A 21,734-nucleotide genomic window follows, 5' to 3' on the forward strand; every position below is an offset into this window, starting at 1 on the left:
ATCTGTAGTCTCCTTTAAGGAAGATGCTGTAGGGATAGGTAAAGTAGAGGTTCTAACCAGACGTGCTAAAAGGGAATCCACAGCAGTGGGAACTACCCACTTAGAGGGTAATTCAGAGTTGATCGCAGCAGCAAATTTGTTAGCAGTTGGGCAAAACCATGTGCACTACAAGGGGGGAAGATATAACATGTGCAGAGAGAGTTAGATTTCGGAGAGTTATATTGTTTCTGTGCAGGGTAAACACTGGCTGCTTTATTCTTACACTGCAATTTAGATTTCAGTTTGAACACACCCCACCCAAATCTAACTCTCTCTGCACATGTTATATCTGCCCCCCCTGCAGTGCACATGGTTTTGCCCAACTGCTAACAAATGTGCTGCTGCGATCAACTCTGAATTAGGCCCTTAGGGGGTAATTCCAAGTTGATCGCAGCAGGATTTTTGATAGCAATTGGGCAAAACCATGTGCACTGCAGGGGAGGCAGATATAACATTTGCAGAAAGAGTTAGATTTGGGTGGGTTATTTTATTTCTGTGCAGGGTAAATACTGGCTGCTTTATTTTTACACTGCAAATTAGATTGCAGATTGAACACACCCCACCCAAATCTAACTCTCTCTGCACGTTATATCTGCCTCCCCTGCAGTGCACATGGTTTTGCCCAATTGCTATCAAAAATCCTGCTGCGATCAACTTGGAATTACCCCCTTAGTACATTCAGTCACTGAAATAGGGTAAAAAGAGGCCAAGCGCTTAGGTAGGCCAGGCAGTTCCTTGATGCGCGCATGAGTTCAGTAAACTGATTAGACTGAGAAAATTCATCCTTAACTACCTTATAGTGCTTAAAAAGTGGTTCTTTTGGTTTAGGAGCAAAGTTCCTCCTCTTCTATTTGAAGGAAAGATTTGACGCCCCTCACTGGAACAGTTATCCAATGTAGACTGACTCTCCTCCTCGTATATAGAGAAAGAAAAGACAAAAGAATTCCTTTTTGGGAGCACTCTTAATTTCAAAATAATTTCTAACTATAAATAAAAACAGTATATATAATGAATTATGTAATTATGGATCATCTAAAACGTAACATTTGTTCTGTTCCTTTAAAATGTCGACCTGTGCAGTCAAAACGCTTTAAAATCTCTATCTTATTGATTTGAATTCAAAAGAAGAGATGGAAAGAAGGTGAAAGATAGTTTAAGATTGTGAGAGTGAGCAAAGTTTGTTGCTCCACCAGTGTTTTAGGTGAAAATATAAGTGATCATCTTGGTGATATCCACAGTACCTAGTATTCCTAGGTGGTCTCCCATCAAAGTACTGACCAGGCCTATCCTATCAGCTTCCGAGATTGAAGATCGGGCTATTTTCAGGATAGTCTAACCTTGGACAATAAAGATGATCTATGAAGGAAGAGAGAACCCACTTCTGCTGTCTGTACTCTGCCTGCTATGTGTCAATGGGTGAATGAGCCCCAGGCTTTTCCAGATGAGAGTGTTGGAAAGAAGAGCTAAAACCAGTAATATGGTGGAATAAGGTTCACTGTATATTGAAATAGTATTCCACTTTCAGTATGGGAAAAAAGAAAGAGGACACTTCTGCTTTCTTTTTTAAATTCAATAAGTTTTTATTGATTTTTACAATGCTTTAACATTTAAACATTGCCCAGGGCAGCTATAACAAACATAGCTCAACTAGGCTTAAACACTTATAGAAATAAAAAGTAATAAAACAACAACATGCTTACGGTATTTCATCAATAACAGTGTGACGTGGTGTTATGTATCACATTCGAAGTCATAAATAGCGATAGAGCAGTGATGACCCGGATTTTCTAAATATTATACACACATCTTATTATCTTTTGTCATGTCAGTAACGTGCCTTAGAATCTTTGAATCTGGCCGGCCATGGGCCACCCACCCCAGGGACCTCGCACAGACAACACCCCCATCGGTTAGTTAAATAAATCTAGGGATCAGCATTATTGGACACTTCTGCTTTCTGTTGTGACAGCAAATTGTACGCTGAAAAGGGCGAGGCTCTTACCAGCACTGCTGTCAGACAGATGAGAGAGTGATAGAAAGATATAAAGTGACACACACTGGTTAAAGTTACTTTTTGAGATAATTAATGCTTACTTGCTTAATTAATCCAATTAATCTCTTGGCAGAATAAAGAAAATCATGATTTTATACATAGCTAGGCACCTCAAGGTTTGACAATTAAATATGCACAAGAGACAACAATGGGTAAATAGAAATATTTGCACTGGTGTTCAAAAATGGAATATAACATATAATAATTTAATTACATGTAATATATATATCCAAAAATAAGCATAAGCATTGGGCATTCAATCGCACAATATTGGCTATATTTAATTGCAATTCTGGGTTAAATAATCAAACAGGGATAGCAGTGTCTGTGGAAGTAACCAAAATCATAATCACCATATATTTAAAACATGTTATTGTATTACAAATCAAGAGAAGAAAAACTCTTAATTGAAGACAAGATCTCTCACATCAAGTAGAACAATGTTGCAAAATATCTTTGAACAGTGAGTCTGCAGAGCTTCTTAAGATATTCGCTCATTATCTGCTAGTAGATCTAGACAATAAATCTGCAGGACTTCTGAAACATTGATTTGATAAATAGTATTCCTCAGTACAAAGTATTTATAAGAAAATTGCAACATATGTATTGTCACCTCAGTAGCTTATAGGAGAAAGCAGGGGAAGTTAGAGTAAATGAATATTAAATGTGTATACTGCTTAGTTCAAATACCAGTCAGTGATGTCGTGAACAAGCCCAGCGGTGAAACGTACGTCGGGGACTGACGTCACTAATAGACGTCGTGCGGCTAAGCCCCCTCCTTCGGTCCGGGCAGCCGCTGCACCTCGGAGTGTGGAAAGTGTGAGGGAGAGTGGAAGCGTGCCGGGCGATGATAGCGGAGGAGACCTACATGAATAGTGCTCAATCCGATTCCATACATAGCGGTGACTGGTAATGTAATGACTGGTAATGCTCATTCACGGCTTCATATGTTCCGTCCCCCCCCCCCCCCCTCCCCCACACCAGCTATTAGAGGAGTTTGATCAGGGATTTGTGTGTGTGTGTGTGTGTGTGTGTGTGTGTGTATACTATTGCTGACTGGTATTTGAACTAATCAGTATACACATTTAATATTCATTTACTCTAACTTCCCCTGCTTTCTCCTATAAGCTACTGAGGTGACAATACATATGTTGCAATTTTCTTATAAATACTTTGTACTGAGGAATACTATTTATCAAATCAATGTTTCAGAAGTCCTGCAGATTTATTGTCTAGATCTACTAGCAGATAATGAGTGAATATCTTAAGAAGCTCTGCAGACTCACTGTTCAAAGATATTTTGCAACATTGTTCTACTTGATGTGAGAGATCTTGTCTTCAATTAAGAGTTTTTCTTCTCTTGATTTGTAATACAATAACATGTTTTAAATATATGGTGATTATGATTTTGGTTGCTTCCACAGACACTGTTATCCCTGTTTGATTATATAACCCAGAATTGCAATTAAATATAGCCAATATTGTGCGATTGAATGCCCTATGCTTATTTTTGGATATATATATTACATGTAATTAAATTATTATATGTTATATTCCATTTTTTGAACACCAGTGCAAATATTTCTATTATTTACCCATTGTTGTCTCTTGTGCATATTTAATTGTCAAATCTTGAGGTGCCTAGCTATGTATAAGATTACGATTTTCTTTATTCTACCAAGAGATGAATTGGATTAATTAAGCAAGTAAGCATCATCTCAAAAAGTAACTTTAACCAGTGTGTGTCACTTTATATCTTTCTATCACTCTCTCATCTGTCTGACAGCAGTGCTGGTAAGAGCCTCGCCCTTTTCAGCGTACAATTTGCTGTCACAACAGAAAGCAGAAGTGTCCTCTTTCTTTTTTCCCATACTGAAAGTGGAATACTATTTCAATATACAGTGAACCTTATTCCATCATATTACTGGTTATGGCTCTTCTTTCCAACACTCTCATCTGGAAAAGCCTGGGGCTCATTCACCCATTGACACGTAGCAGGCAGAGTACAGACAGCAAAAGTGGGTTCTCTCTTCCTTCATATATCATCTTTATTGTCCAAGGTTAGACTATCCTGAAAATAGCCCGATCTTCAATCTCGGAATCTGATAGGATAGGCCTGGTCAGTACTTTGATGGGAGACCACCTAGGAATACTAGGTACTGTGGATATCACAAGATGATCACTTATATTTTCACCTAAAACACTGGTGGAGCAACAAACTTTGCTCACTCTCACAATCTTAAACTATATTTCACCTTCTTTCCATCTCTTCTTTTGAATTCAAATCAATCAATAAGATAGAGATTTTAAAGCGTTTTGACTGCACAGGTCGACATTTTAAAGGAACAGAATAAATGTTACGTTTTAGATGATCCATCATTACATAATTCATTATATATACTGTGTTGATTACTAGTTAGAAATTATTTTGAAATTAAGAGTGCTCCCAATATACTTGTAGTTAATCTACAAAAGTTTTTCGGGAGCACCACCAATAATAAAGTGCTGTCTAAAGATTTAGATAATAAGATTTTACTTACCGGTAAATCTATTTCTCGTAGTCCGTAGTGGATGCTGGGAACTCCGAAAGGACCATGGGGAATAGCGGCTCCGCAGGAGACTGGGCACAATTAAAGAAAGCTTTAGGTCATCTGGTGTGCACTGGCTCCTCCCACTATGACCCTCCTCCAAGCCTCAGTTAGGATACTGTGCCCGGACGAGCTGACATAATAAGGAAGGATTTTGAATCCCGGGTAAGACTCTTACCAGCCACACCAATCATACTGTATAACTCGTGATACAATACCCAGTTTAACAGTATGAAAACAACTGAGCCTCTCAACAGATGGCTCAACAATAACCCTTTAGTTAGGCAATAACTATATACAAGTATTGCAGACAATCCGCACTTGGGACGGGCGCCCAGCATCCACTACGGACTACGAGAAATAGATTTACCGGTGAGTAAAATCTTATTTTCTCTGACGTCCTAGTGGATGCTGGGAACTCCGAAAGGACCATGGGGATTATACCAAAGCTCCCAAACGGGCAGGAGAGTGCGGATGACTCTGCAGCACCGAATGAGAGAACTCAAGGTCCTCCTCAGCCAGGGTATCAAATTTGTAGAATTTTGCAAACGTGTTTGCCCCTGACCAAGTAGCAGCTCGGCAAAGTTGTAAAGCCGAGACCCCTCGGGCAGCCGCCCAAGATGAGCCCACCTTCCTTGTGGAATGGGCTTTTACTGATTTAGGATGAGGCAGTCCAGCCGCAGAATGCGCCAGCTGAATTGTGCTACAAATCCAGCGAGCAATAGTCTGCTTAGAAGCAGGAGCACCCAGCTTGTTGGGTGCATACAGGATAAATAGCGAGTCAGTTTTCCTGACTCTAGCCGTCCTGGAAACATAAATTTTCAAGGCCCTGACTACGTCCAGTAACTTGGAATCCTCCAAGTCCCAAGTAGCCGCAGGCACCATAATAGGTTGGTTCAAGTGAAAAGCTGATACCACCTTAGGGAGAAACTGGGGACGAGTCCTCAATTCTGCCCTATCCATATGGAAAATTAGATAAGGGCTTTTACATGACAAAGCCGCCAATTCTGACACACGCCTAGCTGAAGCCAAGGCCAATAACATGACCACTTTTCACGTGAGATATTTTAGATCCACGGTTTTAAGTGGCTCAAACCAATGTGATTTTAAGAAACTCAACACCACGTTGAGATCCCAAGGTGCCACTGAAGGCACAAAAGGGGCTGAATATGCAGCACTCCCTTAACAAACGTCTGAACTTCAGGTAGTGAAGCTAGTTCTTTCTGGAAGAAAATCGACAGAGCCGAGATCTGTACCTTAATGGAGCCTAATTTCAGGCCCATAGTCACTCCTGCTTGTAGGAAATGCAGAAATCGACCCAGTTGAAATTCCTCTGTTGGGGCCTTTTTGGCCTCACACCAAGCAACATACATCCGCCATATGCGGTGATAATGCTTTGCAGTTACATCTTTCCTGGCTTTAATCAGCGTAGGAATGACTTCCTCCGGAATGCCCTTTTCCTTCAGGATCCGGCGTTCAACCGCCATGCCGTCAAACGCAGCCGCGGTAAGTCTTGGAACAGACAGGGCCCCTGCTGCAGCAGGTCCTGTCTGAGCGGCAGAGGCCATGGTTCCTCTGAGATCATCTCTTGAAGTTCCGGGTACCACGCTCGTCTTGGCCATTCCGGAACCACGAGTATTGTTCTTACTCCTTGTTTTCTTATTATTCTCAGTACCCTTGGTATGAGAGGCAGAGGAGGGAACACATAAACTGACTGGTACACCCACGGTGTCACTAGAGCGTCCACAGCTATCGCCTGAGGGTCCCTTGACCTGGCGGAATATCTCTCTAGTTTTTTGTTTAGGCGGGACGCCATCATGTCCACCTGTGGCCTTTCCCAACGGTTTACCAACAGTTGGAAGACTTCTGGATGAAGTCCCCACTCTCCCGGGTGTAGGTCGTGTCCGCTGAGGAAGTCTGCTTCCCAGTTGTCCACTCCCGGAATGAACACTGCTGACAGTGCTAAGACGTGATTTTCCGCCCATCGGAGAATCCTTGTGGCTTCTGCCATCACCATCCTGCTTCTTGTGCCGCCCTGTCGGTTTACATGGGCGACTGCCGTGATGTTGTCTGATTGGATCAGTACCGGCTGGTTTTGAAGCAGAGGCCTTGCCAGACTTAGGGCATTGTAAATGGCCCTCAGTTCCAGAATATTTATGTGTAGGGACGACCCCTGACTTGACCAAAGTCCTTGGAAATTTCTTCCCTGTGTGACTGCCCCCCAGCCTCGAAGGCTGGCATCCGTGGTTACCAGGACCCAGTCCTGTATGCCGAATCTGCGGCCCTCTTGAAGATGAGCACTCTGCAGCCACCACAGTAGAGATACCCTGGTCCTTGGAGACAGGGTTATCAGCCGATGCATCTGAAGATGCGATCCCGACCACTTGTCCAAGAGGTCCCACTGAAAGGTTCTTGCATGGAACCTGCCTAATGGAATTTTGCTTCGTAAGAAGCTACCATTTTTCCCAGGACTCGTGTGCAGTGATGCACCGATACCTGTTTTGGTTTCAGGAGGTCTCTGACTAGAGATGACAGCTCCTTGGCTTTCTCCTGCGGGAGAAACACTTTTTTCTGTTCTGTGTCCAGAACCATCCCCAGGAACAGTAGGGGTGTGGTAGGAACCAGCTGTGACTTTGGAATGTATAGAATCCATCCGTGCTGTTGTAGCACTTCCCGAGATAGTGCTACTCCGACCAACAACTGCTCCTTGGACCTCGCCTTTATAAGGAGATCGTCCAAGTACGGGATAATTAAAACTTCCTTTCTCGAAGGAGTATAATCATTTCTGCCATTACCTTGGTAAAGACCCTCGGTGCCGTGGACAGTCCAAACGGCAGTGTTTGGAATTGGTAATGGCAATCCTGTACCACAAATCTGAGGTACTCCTGGTGAGGATGGTAAATGGGGACATGTAGGTAAGCCTCCTTGATGTCCAGGGATACCATGTAATCCCCCTTCTCCAGGCTTGCAATAATCGCCCTGAGCGATTCCATCTTGAACTTGAATTTTTTTATGTATGTGTTCAAGGATTTCAATTTTAACATGGGTCTCACCGAACCGTCCGGTTTCGGTACCACAAACAGTGTGGAATAGTAACCCCGTCCTTGTTGAAGTAGGGGCACCTTGACTATCACCTGCTGGGAATACAGCTTGTGAATTGCCTTTAGCACAGTCTCCCTGCCTGAGGGAGTTGTCGGCAAGGCAGATTTGAGGAAACGGCGGGGGGGAGACGCCTCGAATTCCAGCTTGTACCCCTGAAATACTACTTGAAGGATCTAGGGATCCACCTGTGAGCGAGCCCACTGATCGCTGAAATTTTTGAGGCGGCCCCCCACCGTACCTGGCTACGCCTGTGGAGCCCCCGCGTCATGCGGTGGACTCAAAGGAAGCGGGGGAAGAATTTTGGGAACTGGCTGACTGGTGCAGCTTTTTCCCTCTTCCCTCGTTTTACACACTTGCATTTCTGAAGCCGAAAGGACTGTACCTGATAATACAGTGCTTTCTGAGGCTGTGAGGAAACCTGAGGTAAAAATTTTTCTTCCCAGCTGTTGCTGTGGATAAGAGGTCCCAGAGACCATCCCCAAACAATTCCTCACCCTTATAAGGCTCTATATGTGCCTTTTAAAGTCAGCATCACCTGTCCAGTGTCGGGTCTCTAATAACCTCCTGACCGAATGGACATTGCATTAATTCTGGGTGCCAGCCGGCAAAATATCCCTCTGTGCATCCCTCATATATAAGACGACGTCTTATGTTCGCAAACTAGTATCCCTGTTTGACAGGGTTACAGACTATCTGCAGGTCTCAGTCTAGTACCTGAGTGTGTAAATACAGACTTCAGGATAGCCTCCTGCTTTTTATCAGCAGGTACCTTCAAGTGGCCGTATCCTAAGACGGCAGTGCCACCTTGTTTGACAAACGTGTGAGCGCCTTATCCACCCTAGGTGATATCTCCCAGCGTAACTTATCCTCTGGCGGGAAAGGGTACGCCATCAGTAACTTTTTAGAAATTACCAGTTTCTTATCGGGGGAACCCACGCTTTTTCACACTTCATTCACTCATTTGATGGGGGAACAAAACACTGCCTGCTTTTTCTCCCCAAACATAAAACCCTTTTTTAGTGGTACTTGGGTTAATGTCAGAAATGCGTAACACATTTTTTATTTGCCGGGATCATGTAACGGATGTTCCTAGTGGATTGTGTATATGTCTCAACCTCGTCGACACTGGAGTCAGACTCCGTGTCGACATCTGTGTCTGCCATCTGAGGGAGCGGGCGTTTTTGAGCCCCTGATGGCCTTTGAGACGCCTGGGCAGGCGCGGGCTGAGAAGCCGGCTGTCCCATAGCTGTTACGTCATCCAGCCTTTTATGTAAGGAGTTGACACTGTCGGTTTATACCTTCCACCTATCCATCCACTCTGGTGTCGGCCCCCAGGGGGCGACATCACATTTATCGGCATCTGCTCTGCCATCACATAAGCCTCCTCATCAAACGTGTCGACACAGCCGTACCGACACACCGCACACACACAGGGAATGCTCTGACTGAGGACAGGACCCCACACAGCCCTTTGGGGAGACAGAGAGAGAGTATGCCAGCACACACCAGAGCACTATATAATTTAGGGATTAACACTATATTGAGTGAATTTTTCCCAATAGCTGCTTGTATATACAATATTGCGCCTAAATTTAGTGCCCCCCCCCCCCCTCTCTTTTTAACCCTTTGAGCCTGAAAACTACAGGGGAGAGCCTGGGGAGCTGTCTTCCAGTTGCACTGTGAAGAGAAAATGGCACCAGTGTGCTGAGAGAGATAGCTCCGCCCCTTTTTCGCGGACTTTTCTCCCGCATTTTTATGGATTCTGGCAGGGGTATTTATCACATATATAGCCTCTGGGGCTATATATTGTGATATATATGCCAGCCAAGGTGTTTTTATTGCTGCTCAGGGCGCCCCCCCCCAGCGCCCTGCACCCTCAGTGACCGGAGTGTGAAGTGTGCATGAGGAGCAATGGCGCACAGCTGCAGTGCTGTGCGCTACCTTGGTGAAGACTGATGTCTTCTGCCGCCGATTTTCCGGACCTCTTCTTGCTTCTGGCTCTGTAAGGGGGACGGCGGCGCGGCTCCGGGACCGAACACCAAGGCCAGTTCCATGCGGTCGATCCCTCTGGAGCTAATGGTGTCCAGTAGCCTAAGAAGCCCAAGCTAGCTGCAAGCAGGTAGGTTCGCTTCTTCTCCCCTTAGTCCCTCGCTGCAGTGAGCCTGTTGCCAGCAGGTCTCACTGTAAAATAAAAAACCTAATTATATACTTTCTTTCTAGAAGCTCAGGAGAGCCCCTAGTGTGCATCCAACCTCGGCCGGGCACACAATCTAACTGAGGCTTGGAGGAGGGTCATAGTGGGAGGAGCCAGTGCACACCAGGTGACCTAAAGCTTTCTTTAATTGTGCCCAGTCTCCTGCGGAGCCGCTATTCCCCATGGTCCTTTCGGAGTTCCCAGCATCCACTAGGACGTCAGAGAAATTAGCATTATTCATATTGGTTATATATTGATTTATTTATATATGTGTGGCTTTATAGTGCACTGCTAGAGCGGAACTGACAATTTGTACCGACTCTCCTCCTCCCCTGAGGGGAACTCAGTGAGAGAGGAATATGCCTCCCCAGAAGACACCTCAGAATCTGAAAGCGGTGTACACTGAGGATGGCACAGCACGCCTAGTGGATTCTGTGGTAAGGGTCTTTCACCCTGTAACACTGTTAAAAGCAGTAGAGGTAGTAGCTAGATTCTATACTGAGGTAGAGAGCACATCCACCCATTGAAGGGGCATAGCCATAACTGGTATAGCAGGGTATACCTGCTGTGGGAATCCCATAGGGGAAACTACCGCGGGGGTTGCTAGGTGGTTCGCTATCTGTGCCAGTATTTGTGATAAGGAAGCCCAGGGGGAATCCTGTACAGGAGCTGGAGGGGCTTGCTGGTTAGGTGGGATATAGCAAGATACCTACAAACCATCCTGTACAATGTCCTCAGGAGATAATCCCGCTAAACATTACTTCCAGCAAAGGAGCAGTAGCCTCCTTGTGACCCTTGCCTTTGCTAGACATTGTTGCAGGAACAATATTACACCATATGGCACTAGGCAGTGTGCAACCACAATAGTACTGTAATAAATTAAATAGTAATTTTAATTACTTAAATTTAATTAATTTAATTTTAATTATTAAATAGTACTTTTAATAGCCTTAAAAAACTGTGAACCCCTATACACCTATATCTTCAGGTTTTAGGAAACAAAGGAAATGGTATAAAATGACAGTAGAAAAATCAAACAGCAAAGCTAGAACAAATCCAAGACAATGCATAATACAATATACCTAACTGTAATGGGCCCAAAATTAACTACACAGACCACAGTGGCTGGTAGGATATAGTGCTTTATAACCTGGCTCCCATGTGAGGTATACAGGGAGACTGGACCCAGAATTCCCGGAAAACTGTAACTGCTATGAATAAAATGGCTGCTGTGTGTCTCTGAGGTTGAGGAAGGAGCAGTGGAATGGCGACATGAGCTGGGGTAGAGGCCGCAGGGATAGAGCTGGCCTCCTCTATGCTGACATCAACTATCAGGTTCCCTGGGCTCAATAAACGTTCCTGCACCAGTATAGTTAGCCCTGGTGGTCTAGTTGGGTCTAGGATGAACTGAGGAGCACAAAAACACATCCGGTCCGGTCTGTCTTCAAAGACAAGAGGTAGGATTGCGACCTTACCTGTCCTCCCGCACTCCAGCTGCAGTGCAGGGTCCTCCCGTGGAGCCATGCCCCCAGGTGCCCAGCCAGAATCACCAGACTGCTTACTGGTGTTGCGGCGCCGTTGATGAAGCAGCACCACTGACATCCAGAGCTCTGCCTAGCACTACTAGCTCTGTCTGTAATAAAAAGAAATCATAAAAATAAAGCTTGGCCTGTTCAATGGCAGCCCCTCTGTTTGGCACCAAAACGAAACAGAGTAGCCTTGGCTGTGGGCGGGGTATTGGGGGGGGGGGGGGGGGGAAGAGTTTGGACTGGAACATCCTGGGATCTATTAAAAGTTTTAATTGTTTGGTGCCCGCTCTTGACCACCAAATACACACCATTGTTTCCCCTATGGAGCCCTATACCCTGAAGCAGAAAAAAAGGTATTCAACGCATCAGTTGGAACAATATTACATTATGATTCAGAATCATGTACAATCCTTAACTACTTAACAAGGCTGGGACTTTGCCACATGAGGTGCTTACAAAATATGCTACAGTAAAACTGTAGAAATGAAAACATTCAAAAACTATGAAAAGACCAACCCACAACTGAATCAGCGTTTAAAGTGATTCGGACATGTCTGCAAAATGGAGCCTAAAAGAATACCATACCAGTGCCTAAATAACACGACCTCGATGGCTGGAAAATAGAATGTGATGCACCAAAGAAAACATGGCTAAAGAAAATTGCCAAAGACCTTCAACCATTGCACTTCCATATTGATTATGCCGAGCAAGCAGCCCTAAACCGATTCCAGTGAAGTGTGATTATTAGAGATTCCATACCTTTGGTTGTCACAGTGCCAGCAAGCTTACCCTATCGGGTCTAACGACAATTATGTCTAAGTTAAGTTTAAGCTTTTGGCCCCTTTGACCCTTCTGTGTTCCTTCCTATCATTGTGAAAAGTATTCTGCCGTTATACATTCATAACAAAAGAATGAATGTGCTGAGGCTCCAGGGACACACAGATTGATGGACATGATAAAATGTTGCCAAAGAAAAGTGCAGTGGACTTGGCAGGGAGGTTGCGGCTGCTGTCTTTGGAGAAGGAGAGCCTCCTTCTCCAAGGACAGATCCTCTGTTGCTTGCTAGAACCTTTTTGAGCCATGACTGTGAAGAAAGTGTTAAATGACACATATTACATCCCCAATGTGTGATTTTATTATCCAGTAATATGTAAATAACAGAAGCACTCTTATCCATATTCAGAGACACTTCAGTCACTCTACAGATGTAGCCACACTCATACATCCTGTGACATGGCCGCCCATATATTCCTATGAGCAGGGTGTATTTAGACGCACACGCACGTCCTAGTCACACTTACCACGCCTGGCTTGCCAAAAAAACGGCAAGCTACAGGCTAGATGAGCGTGGCTACATCTGTATGTGCATATGAATACTCTGTATGCCATCTGCTCTAATAGAGTACTGATAAGTAGGGTATTAAGGTAATAAAAATCAAATCAAATTCCATTACTTAAGGCATATTACTTAGTGTTTGAGGTAAGAACACAAGTTTGGAAAATACTAAAAATAAGAATTTACTTACCGATAATTCTATTTCTCGTAGTCCGTAGTGGATGCTGGGGACTCCTTAAGGACCATGGGGAATAGCGGCTCCGCAGGAGACTGGGCACATCTAAAGAAAGCTTTAGGACTATCTGGTGTGCACTGGCTCCTCCCCCTATGACCCTCCTCCAAGCCTCAGTTAGGATACTGTGCCCGGACGAGCGTACACAATAAGGAAGGATCTTGAATCCCGGGTAAGACTCATACCAGCCACACCAATCACACCGTACAACTTGTGATCTAAACCCAGTTAACAGCATGATAACAGAGGAGCCTCTAGAAAAGATGGCTCACTACAGCAATAACCCGATTTTTTGGTAACAATAACTATGTACCAGTATTGCAGACAATCCGCACTTGGGATGGGCGCCCAGCATCCACTACGGACTACGAGAAATAGAATTATCGGTAAGTAAATTCTTATTTTCTCTAACGTCCTAAGTGGATGCTGGGGACTCCGTAAGGACCATGGGGATTATACCAAAGCTCCCAAACGGGCGGGAGAGTGCGGATGACTCTGCAGCACCAAATGAGAGAACTCCAGGTCCTCCTCAGCCAGGGTATCAATTTTGTAGAATTTTACAAACGTATTTGCTCCTGACCAAGTAGCTGCTCGGCAAAGTTGTAAAGCCGAGACCCCTCGGGCAGCCGCCCAAGATGAGCCCACCTTCCTTGTGGAGTGGGCATTTACAGATTTTTGGCTGTGGCAGGCCTGCCACCGAATGTGCAAGCTGAATTGTACTACAAATCCAACGAGCAATAGTCTGCTTAGAAGCAGGAGCACCCAGCTTGTTGGGTGCATACAGGATAAACAGCGAGTCAGTTTTCCTGACTCCAGCCGTCCTGGAAACATATATTTTCAGGGCCCTGACAACGTCTAGCAACTTGGAGTCCTCCAAGTCCCTAGTAGCCGCAGGCACCACAATAGGTTGGTTCAGGTGAAACGCTGAAACCACCTTCGGGAGAAACTGAGGACGAGTCCTCAATTCCGCCCTGTCCGAATGGAAAATCAGATAAGGGCTTTTACAGGATAAAGCCGCCAATTCTGACACGCGCCTGGCCCAGGCCAGGGCCAACAGCATGACCACTTTCCATGTGAGATATTTTAACTCCACAGATTTAAGTGGTTCAAACCAATGTGACTTTTGGAACCCAAAAACTACATTGAGATCCCAAAGTGCCACTGAAGGCACAAAAGGAGGCTGTATATGCAGTACCCCTTTTACAAACGTCTGAACTTCAGGGACTGAAGCTAGTTCTTTTTGGAAGAAAATTGACAGGGCCGAAATTTTAATCTTAATGGACCCCAATTTCAGGCCCATAGACACTCCTGTTTGCAGGAAATGTAGGCAACGACCCAGTTGAATTTCCTCCGTCGGGCCTTACTGGCCTCGCACCACGCAACATATTTTCGCCAAATGCGGTGATAATGTTTTGCGGTTACATCCTTCCTGGCTGTGATCAGGATAGGGATGACTTCATCCGGAATGCCTTTTCAGGATCCGGCGTTCAACCGCCATGCCGTCAAACGCAGCCGTGGTAAGTCTTGGAACAGACAGGGTCCTTGCTGGAGCAGGTCCCTTCTTAGAGGTAGAGGCCACGGATCCTCCGTGAGCATCTCTTGAAGTTCCGGTTACCAAGTCCTTCTTGGCCAATCCGAAGCCACGAATATAGTGCTTACTCCTCTCCATCTTATCAATCTCAGTACCTTGGGTATGAGAGGCAGAGGAGGGAACACATACACTGACTGGTACACCCACGGTGTTACCAGAACGTCTACAGCTATTGCCTGAGGGTCCCTTGACCTGGCGCAATACCTGTCGAGTTTTTTCCAACGGTTTATAATCATGTGGAAGACTTCTGGGTGAAGTCCCCACTCTCCCGGGTGGAGGTCGTGCTGAGGAAGTCTGCTTCCCAGTTGTCCACTCCCGGAATGAATACTGCTGACAGTGCTATCACATGATTTTCCGCCCAGCGAAGAATCCTTGCAGCTTTTGCCATTGCCCTCCTGCTTCTTGTGCCACCCTGTCTGTTTACGTGGGTGACTGCCGTGATGTTGTCCGACTGGATCAACACCGGCTGACCTTGAAGCAGAGGACTTGCTAAGCTTAGAGCATTGTAAATGGCCCTTAGCTTCAGGATATTTATGTGAAGTGATGTCTCCAGACTTGACCATAAGCCCTGGATATTCCTTCCCTGTGTGACTGCTCCCCAGCCTCGCAGGCTGGCATCCGTGGTCACCAGGACCCAGTCCTGAATGCCGAATCTGCGGCCCTCTAGAAGATGAGCACTCTGCAACCACCACAGGAGGGACACCCTTGTCCTTGGTGACAGGGTTATCCGCTGATGCATCTGAAGATGCGACCCGGACCATTTTTCCAGCAGGTCCCACTGGAAAGTTCTTGCGTGGAATCTGCCGAATGGGATTGCTTCTTAGGAAGCCACCATTTTACCCAGAACCCTTGTGCATTGATGCACTGAGACTTGGCTCGGTTTTAGGAGGTTCCTGACTAGCTCGGATAACTCCCTGGCTTTCTCCTCCGGGAGAAAAGCCTTTTTCTGGACTGTGTCCAGGATCATCCCTAGGAACAGAAGACAAGTCGTCGGAACCAGCTGCGATTTTGGAATATTGAGAATCCAATCGTGCTGCCGCAACACTACCTGAAATAGTGCTACACCGACCTCCAACTGTTCCCTGGATCTTACCCTTATCAGGGAATCGTCCAAGTAAAGGATAACTAAAATTCCCTTCCTTCGAAGGAATATCATCATTTCGGCCATTACCTTGGTAAAGACCCGGGGTGCCGTGGACCATCCATACGGCAGCGTCTGAACTGATAGTGACAGTTCTGTACCATAAACCTGAGGTACCCTTGATGAGAAGGGTAAATTTTGACATGAAGGTAAGCATCCTTGATGTCCCGAGACATCATGTAGTCCCCTTCTTCCAGGTTCGCAATCACTGCTCTGAGTGACTCAATCTTGAATTTGAACCTCTGTATGTAAGTGTTCAAAGATTTTAGATTTAGAATCGGTCTCACCGAGCCGTCCGGCTTCGGTACCACAACAGTGTGGAATAATACCCCGTTCCCTGTTGCAGGAGGGGTACCTTGTTATCACCTGCTGGGAATACAGCTTGTGAATGGCTTCCAAAACAGTCTCCCTGTCAGAAGGAGACATCGGTAAAGCCGACTTTAGGAAACGGCGAGGGGGAGACGTCTCGAATTCTAATTTGTACCCCTGAGATATCACCTGAAGGATCCAGGGGTCTACTTGCGAGTGAGCCCACTGCGCGCTGAAATTCATTGAGACGGGCCCCCCACCGTGCCTGATTCTGCTTGTAAAGCCCCAGCGTCATACTGAGGGCTTGGCAGAGGCGGGAGAGGGTTTCTGTTCCTGGGAACTGGCTGATTTCTGCAGCCATTTTCCTCTCCCTCTGTCACGGGGCAAAAAAGAGGAATCTTTTGCCCGCTTGTCCACGAAAAGACTGCGCCTGATAATACGGCATCTTCTCATGTTGAGAGGCGACCTGGGGTACAAACGTGGATTTCCCAGCTGTTGCCGTGGCCACCAGGTCTGAAAGACCGACCCCAAATAACTCCTCCCTTTAATAAGGCAATACTTCCAAATGCCGTTTGGAATACGCATCACCTGACCACTGACGTGTCCATAACCCTCTACTGGTAGAAATGGACAACGCACTTTGACTTGATGCCAGTCTGCAAATATTCCGCTGTGCATCACGCATATATAGAAATGCATCTTTTAAATGCTCTATAGGCAAAAATATACTGTCCCTATCTAGGGTATCAATATTTTCAGTCAGGGAATCCGACCACGCCAACCCAGCACTGCACAACCAGGCTGAGGCGATTGCTGGTCGCAGTATAACACCAGTATGTGTGTAAATACATTTTAGGATACCCTCCTGCTTTCTATCAGCAGGATCCTTAAGGGCGGCCATCTCAGGAGAGGGTAGAGCCCTTACAAGCGTGTGAGCGCCTTATCCACCCTAGGGGGTGTTTCCCAACGCACCCTAACCTCTGGCGGGAAAGGATATAATGCCAATAACATTTTAGAAATTATCAGTTGTTATCGGGGGAAAACCACGCATCATCACACACCTCATTTAATTTCTCAGATTCAGGAAAACTACAGGTAGTTTATCCTCACCGAACATAATACCCCTTTTTGGTGGTACTCGTATTATCAGAAATGTGTAAAAACATTTTTCATTGCCTCAATCATGTAACGTGTGGCCCTACTGGAAGTCACATTTGTCTCTTCACCGTCGACACTGGAGTCAGTATCCGTGTCGGCGTCTATATCTGCCATCTGAGGTAACGGGCGCTTTAGAGCCCCTGACGGCCTATGAGACGTCTGGACAGGCACAAGCTGAGTAGCCGGCTGTCTCATGTCAACCACTGTCTTTTATACAGAGCTGACACTGTCACGTAATTCCTTCCAACAGTTCATCCACTCAGGTGTCGACCCCCTAGGGGGTGACATCACTATTACAGGCAATCTGCTCCGTCTCCACATCATTTTTCTCCTCATACATGTCGACACAAATGTACCGACATACAGCACACACACAGGGAATGCTCTGATAGAGGACAGGACCCCACTAGCCCTTTGGGGAGACAGAGGGAGAGTTTGCCAGCACACACCAGAGCGCTATATATATACAGGGATAACCTTATATAAGTGTTTTTCCCCTTATAGCTGCTGTATCTTTAATACTGCGCGTAATTAGTGCCCCCCCTCTCTTTTTTAACCCTTTCTGTAGTGTAGTGACTGCAGGGGAGAGACAGGGAGCTTCCCTCCAACGGAGTTGTGAGGGAAAATGGCGCCAGTGTGCTGAGGAGATAGGCTCCGCCCCCTTATCGGCGGCCTTATCTCCCGTTTTTCTATGTATTTTGGCAGGGGTTAAATGCATCCATATAGCCCAGGAGCTATATGTGATGCATTTTTTGCCATCCAAGGTGTTTATTATTGCGTCTCAGGGCGCCCCCCCCCAGCGCCCTGCACCCTCAGTGACCGGAGTGTGAAGTGTGCTGAGAGCAATGGCGCACAGCTGCAGTGCTGTGCGCTACCTTGTTGAAGACAGGACGTCTTCTGCCGCCGATTTTCCGGACCTCTTCTGCCTTCTGGCTCTGTAAGGGGGCCGGCGGCGCGGCTCTGGGACCCATCCAGGCTGGGCCTGTGATCGTCCCTCTGGAGCTAATGTCCAGTAGCCTAAGAAGCCCAATCCACTCTGCACGCAGGTGAGTTCGCTTCTTCTCCCCTTAGTCCCTCGATGCAGTGAGCCTGTTGCCAGCAGGTCTCACTGAAAATAAAAAACCTAAACTAAAACTTTCACTAAGAAGCTCAGGAGAGCCCCTAGTGTGCACCCTTCTCGTTCGGGCACAAAGATCTAACTGAGGCTTGGAGGAGGGTCATAGGGGGAGGAGCCAGTGCACACCAGATAGTCCTAAAGCTTTCTTTAGATGTGCCCAGTCTCCTGCGGAGCCGCTATTCCCCATGGTCCTTACGGAGTCCCCAGCATCCACTTAGGACGTTAGAGAAAACTGCACAATCTGAGCATTTATGCTTGTAGGTAACCTATCCTAATAATGGTCTATACAGACATTACATATAGCTTAATATTACATAGGCTTAATCATTTAAATCCGAGTAATGTCACATAATGTTATCTATACCAGGGGCAAAAACACACTCACATAGCACATGTATATGTCACACATTCATCACACACAGCACACATGTATATACCACTCATTCATCGCACACACTCACTCACATATGTCACACATATACTGTACTACACATATAGCACACATGTCTATATCGCACATTCATCTCACACACACTTTCCATCCCCACCCACAAGCTGAAGGACCGGACACCATTGATAATGCCCGCACCCTTGCAGCAAAATACTGCAATTCATGGGTCCTTCAGGAAGGAGCGGAGCCAATAACACATAATTTCTTCAGAATCCCAGGGGTGAAGGGTCAGGGGTGGTTTCTGGGTACCCAGACCCCCCCCCCCCCCCCCCTAAAGGACACCCTCCCCCCCCCCTCCCCGGTGCACCACTGTATACATAAAGCCTTGCTGTATAGATTGATGACCTTGCTTAATTTTTCATTTCAGAAATTAGCACATCTGTTGCTCAATGTATAAAGAATTTAAAAAAAATGATTTGCCAGATTTGGAGTTACACATTCATAATTGTGCATATCTTGCACTTGTGTCCCATCCCTCTTTTGGCAAGGCGGATCAGTGCAGTACTGTAAAGGTATGCACACACGGTTTGCACACAACCCTTTCAGACAAGCTGTATGTTGAATCAAACAGTGCTTGACATTTGTTAGCTATGAGATGTATATTTTGCACCTACAAAAACAAGAACCAAAGTTTGGAGGCAAGTATTGTAAACCAGTATCATATCATAGACACAAATGAGACAAAAACAAACAAACAAACAAACAAACAGCAACTGATCAATGCCACTCACCTAGAGGACTTCCACTGACTGAAAACACGGCACTGATTTTCAGTTCCCCATCGGAAGCTTTTGGCTGCTGGGAATATTCCTGTAATGGATAGAATGATAACACACTTTGCAACTCGGAACAAAAAAGGAGCAATAGCGCAAAACTGTTACTGGTGCAACTAAAATTAAATAAAAATCAATGATGCGAATTAAAAAAAAAAAAAAACTGCTATCTACATTTTATACACAACATATACATTTTAAGGTAATTTATGTCAATTCAATTTACCTCTGAGTTCTCTGGCTCATCTTTGACTTTGTCCACAAAATTGGGTGGAGGCGCCAAAGCTCTTTCATAATCTTCATCCATTGGCTCCTCCTTTATCCTGACACTTGGGGCATATGAATTACCGAGATTTTCACCCATTGGTGATTTGCTACTATAGTTGTAACCAGATTCCTGACACAAAGAGAGACAGACAAAGCTTAAAACTCCTAATAAACCATACATTATTTCACTGATCCTGTACTGTACATGTAGTAGTGTACTAATGTCTTACAGAGGTTCCCAAACACAGGGGTAAATGTATGAAGCAGTGATAAGTGGAGAAGTGAGCCAGTAAAGAAGTTGCCCATGGCAACCAATCAGCATTGACATAACATTTATAATTTGCATACTATAAAATTATACAAAGCAGCTGATTGGTTGCCATGGGCAACTTCTCCACTGGCTCATTTCTCCACTCTTATCACTGCTTCACACATTTACCCCCATAGTCTTCAAGGCACCCTAGTAGTCTAGGTTTTAAGAACAACCATGCTTGGGCACAAGTGACTTAATACCTAAATAAATTTGAGTTAACCATCTGTGCTAAACCATGTAAATCCTGAAAACCTGGACTGTTAGTGTACCTTGAGAACAGAGTTTGGTACCGCTGGTTTACTTATTTGACAAATTATACATCTTTTTTTTCGCTTTAGTAATAGTGAGCAACCCTAAAGGAGGCCACCACTGAAAACGAAAAAATTGTGTTTGGTGGAGTTCATGTAAAAGGAAAGTTCGAAGTTGAGATAGAGTGAATCTGGAAAGTATTCACAGAGCTTCACTTTTTACCACATTTTTTTTTATGTTACAGCCTAATTGCAAAACAGAATAAATTCATTTTTTCCCCACAAAATTCTACACACAATACCCCATAATGACAACGTGAAAAAAGTTTTTGCGCTTTTTGCAAATTTATTAAAAAGAGGATTTTGGTACTTACCGATAAATCCATTTCTCTGAATCCTCTAGGGGACACTGGAGTCCTATACAGTAGGGGTGTGAAGCCTTGAACAGGAGGTGTGGCACAATCTTAAATTAGCATTGTCTGCACAGCCGGCTCCTCCCTCTTCACATCCCTCCTCCCTCAGTTTGAAAAATTTGACTGAGAGAATAGGACATGACACTATAGCCCATGGCGAGGAACCGAACCGTACAACATATCAAACAGCAGCCAAGAACTCTTAACCGAATAACTAACGCTGTTTGCACGAACTGTTTAAAACAAGAACTTTGAACACAGCAGGTTGACAGCACCGAGGCGGGCGTCCAGTGTCCCCTAGAGGATTCAGAGAAATTGATTTATCGGTAAGTACCAAAATCCTCTTTTCTCTTACATCCACTAGGGAACACTGGAGTCCTATACAGTAGGGGACGTCCCAAAGTTTCCCCCCAGGGAGGGAGTGCTGTCGGTGGCCTGCAAAACTAAACGTCCGAACTTAGATTCTCCGGATGCAAAAGTATCAAACTTGTAAAATTTCGCGAACGTGTGGCCTGAAGACCACGTTGCCGCTCTGCAAAGTTGAGTAGTGGAAGCACCCCTGGCAGCCGCCCACGAGGCACCCACTGATCGGATAGTATGAGCACCCGTCTGAACCGGAACCTGTTTGCCACAGGAAATATAAGCTTGCCGAATGGCAAGTCTAATCCATCTGGACAAAGTCTGCTTAGATGCCGGCCAACCCTTCCTTGGCCCATCATACAGAACAAACAAATGGTCCGACTTTCTGAAAGACGACGTAACCTGTACGTATACCCTTAAAGCTCGGACAACATCCAATGACACGTCCTCATCTGTGAGACCCTGGAAAGATGGGACCACTATTGGCTGGTTTACGTGAAACCCCCGAAACCACCTTCGG

General features: G+C 45.4%; 1 protein-coding gene across 5 annotated transcripts in view; it reads right to left on the reverse strand.

Moving 5' to 3' along the window:
- The window catches only part of ZMYM4 (zinc finger MYM-type containing 4), a 371,597-nt gene that overhangs the window by 131,223 nt on the left and 218,640 nt on the right, over positions 1–21,734 (reverse strand). For all 5 annotated transcript variants that reach the window (XM_063954437.1, XM_063954436.1, XM_063954434.1 and 2 more), the window contains exons 4-5: positions 19,840–20,010; positions 19,572–19,650 (exon numbers count right to left, since the gene is read on the reverse strand). In XM_063954437.1, the coding sequence (XP_063810507.1) occupies positions 19,572–19,650; positions 19,840–20,010 (250 nt within the window). The remainder of the gene's footprint in view (positions 1–19,571; positions 19,651–19,839; positions 20,011–21,734) is intronic.

Source organism: Pseudophryne corroboree, chromosome 2 (assembly GCF_028390025.1).
Source record: "Pseudophryne corroboree isolate aPseCor3 chromosome 2, aPseCor3.hap2, whole genome shotgun sequence".
NCBI classification, from domain to species: Eukaryota; Metazoa; Chordata; class Amphibia; order Anura; family Myobatrachidae; genus Pseudophryne; species Pseudophryne corroboree.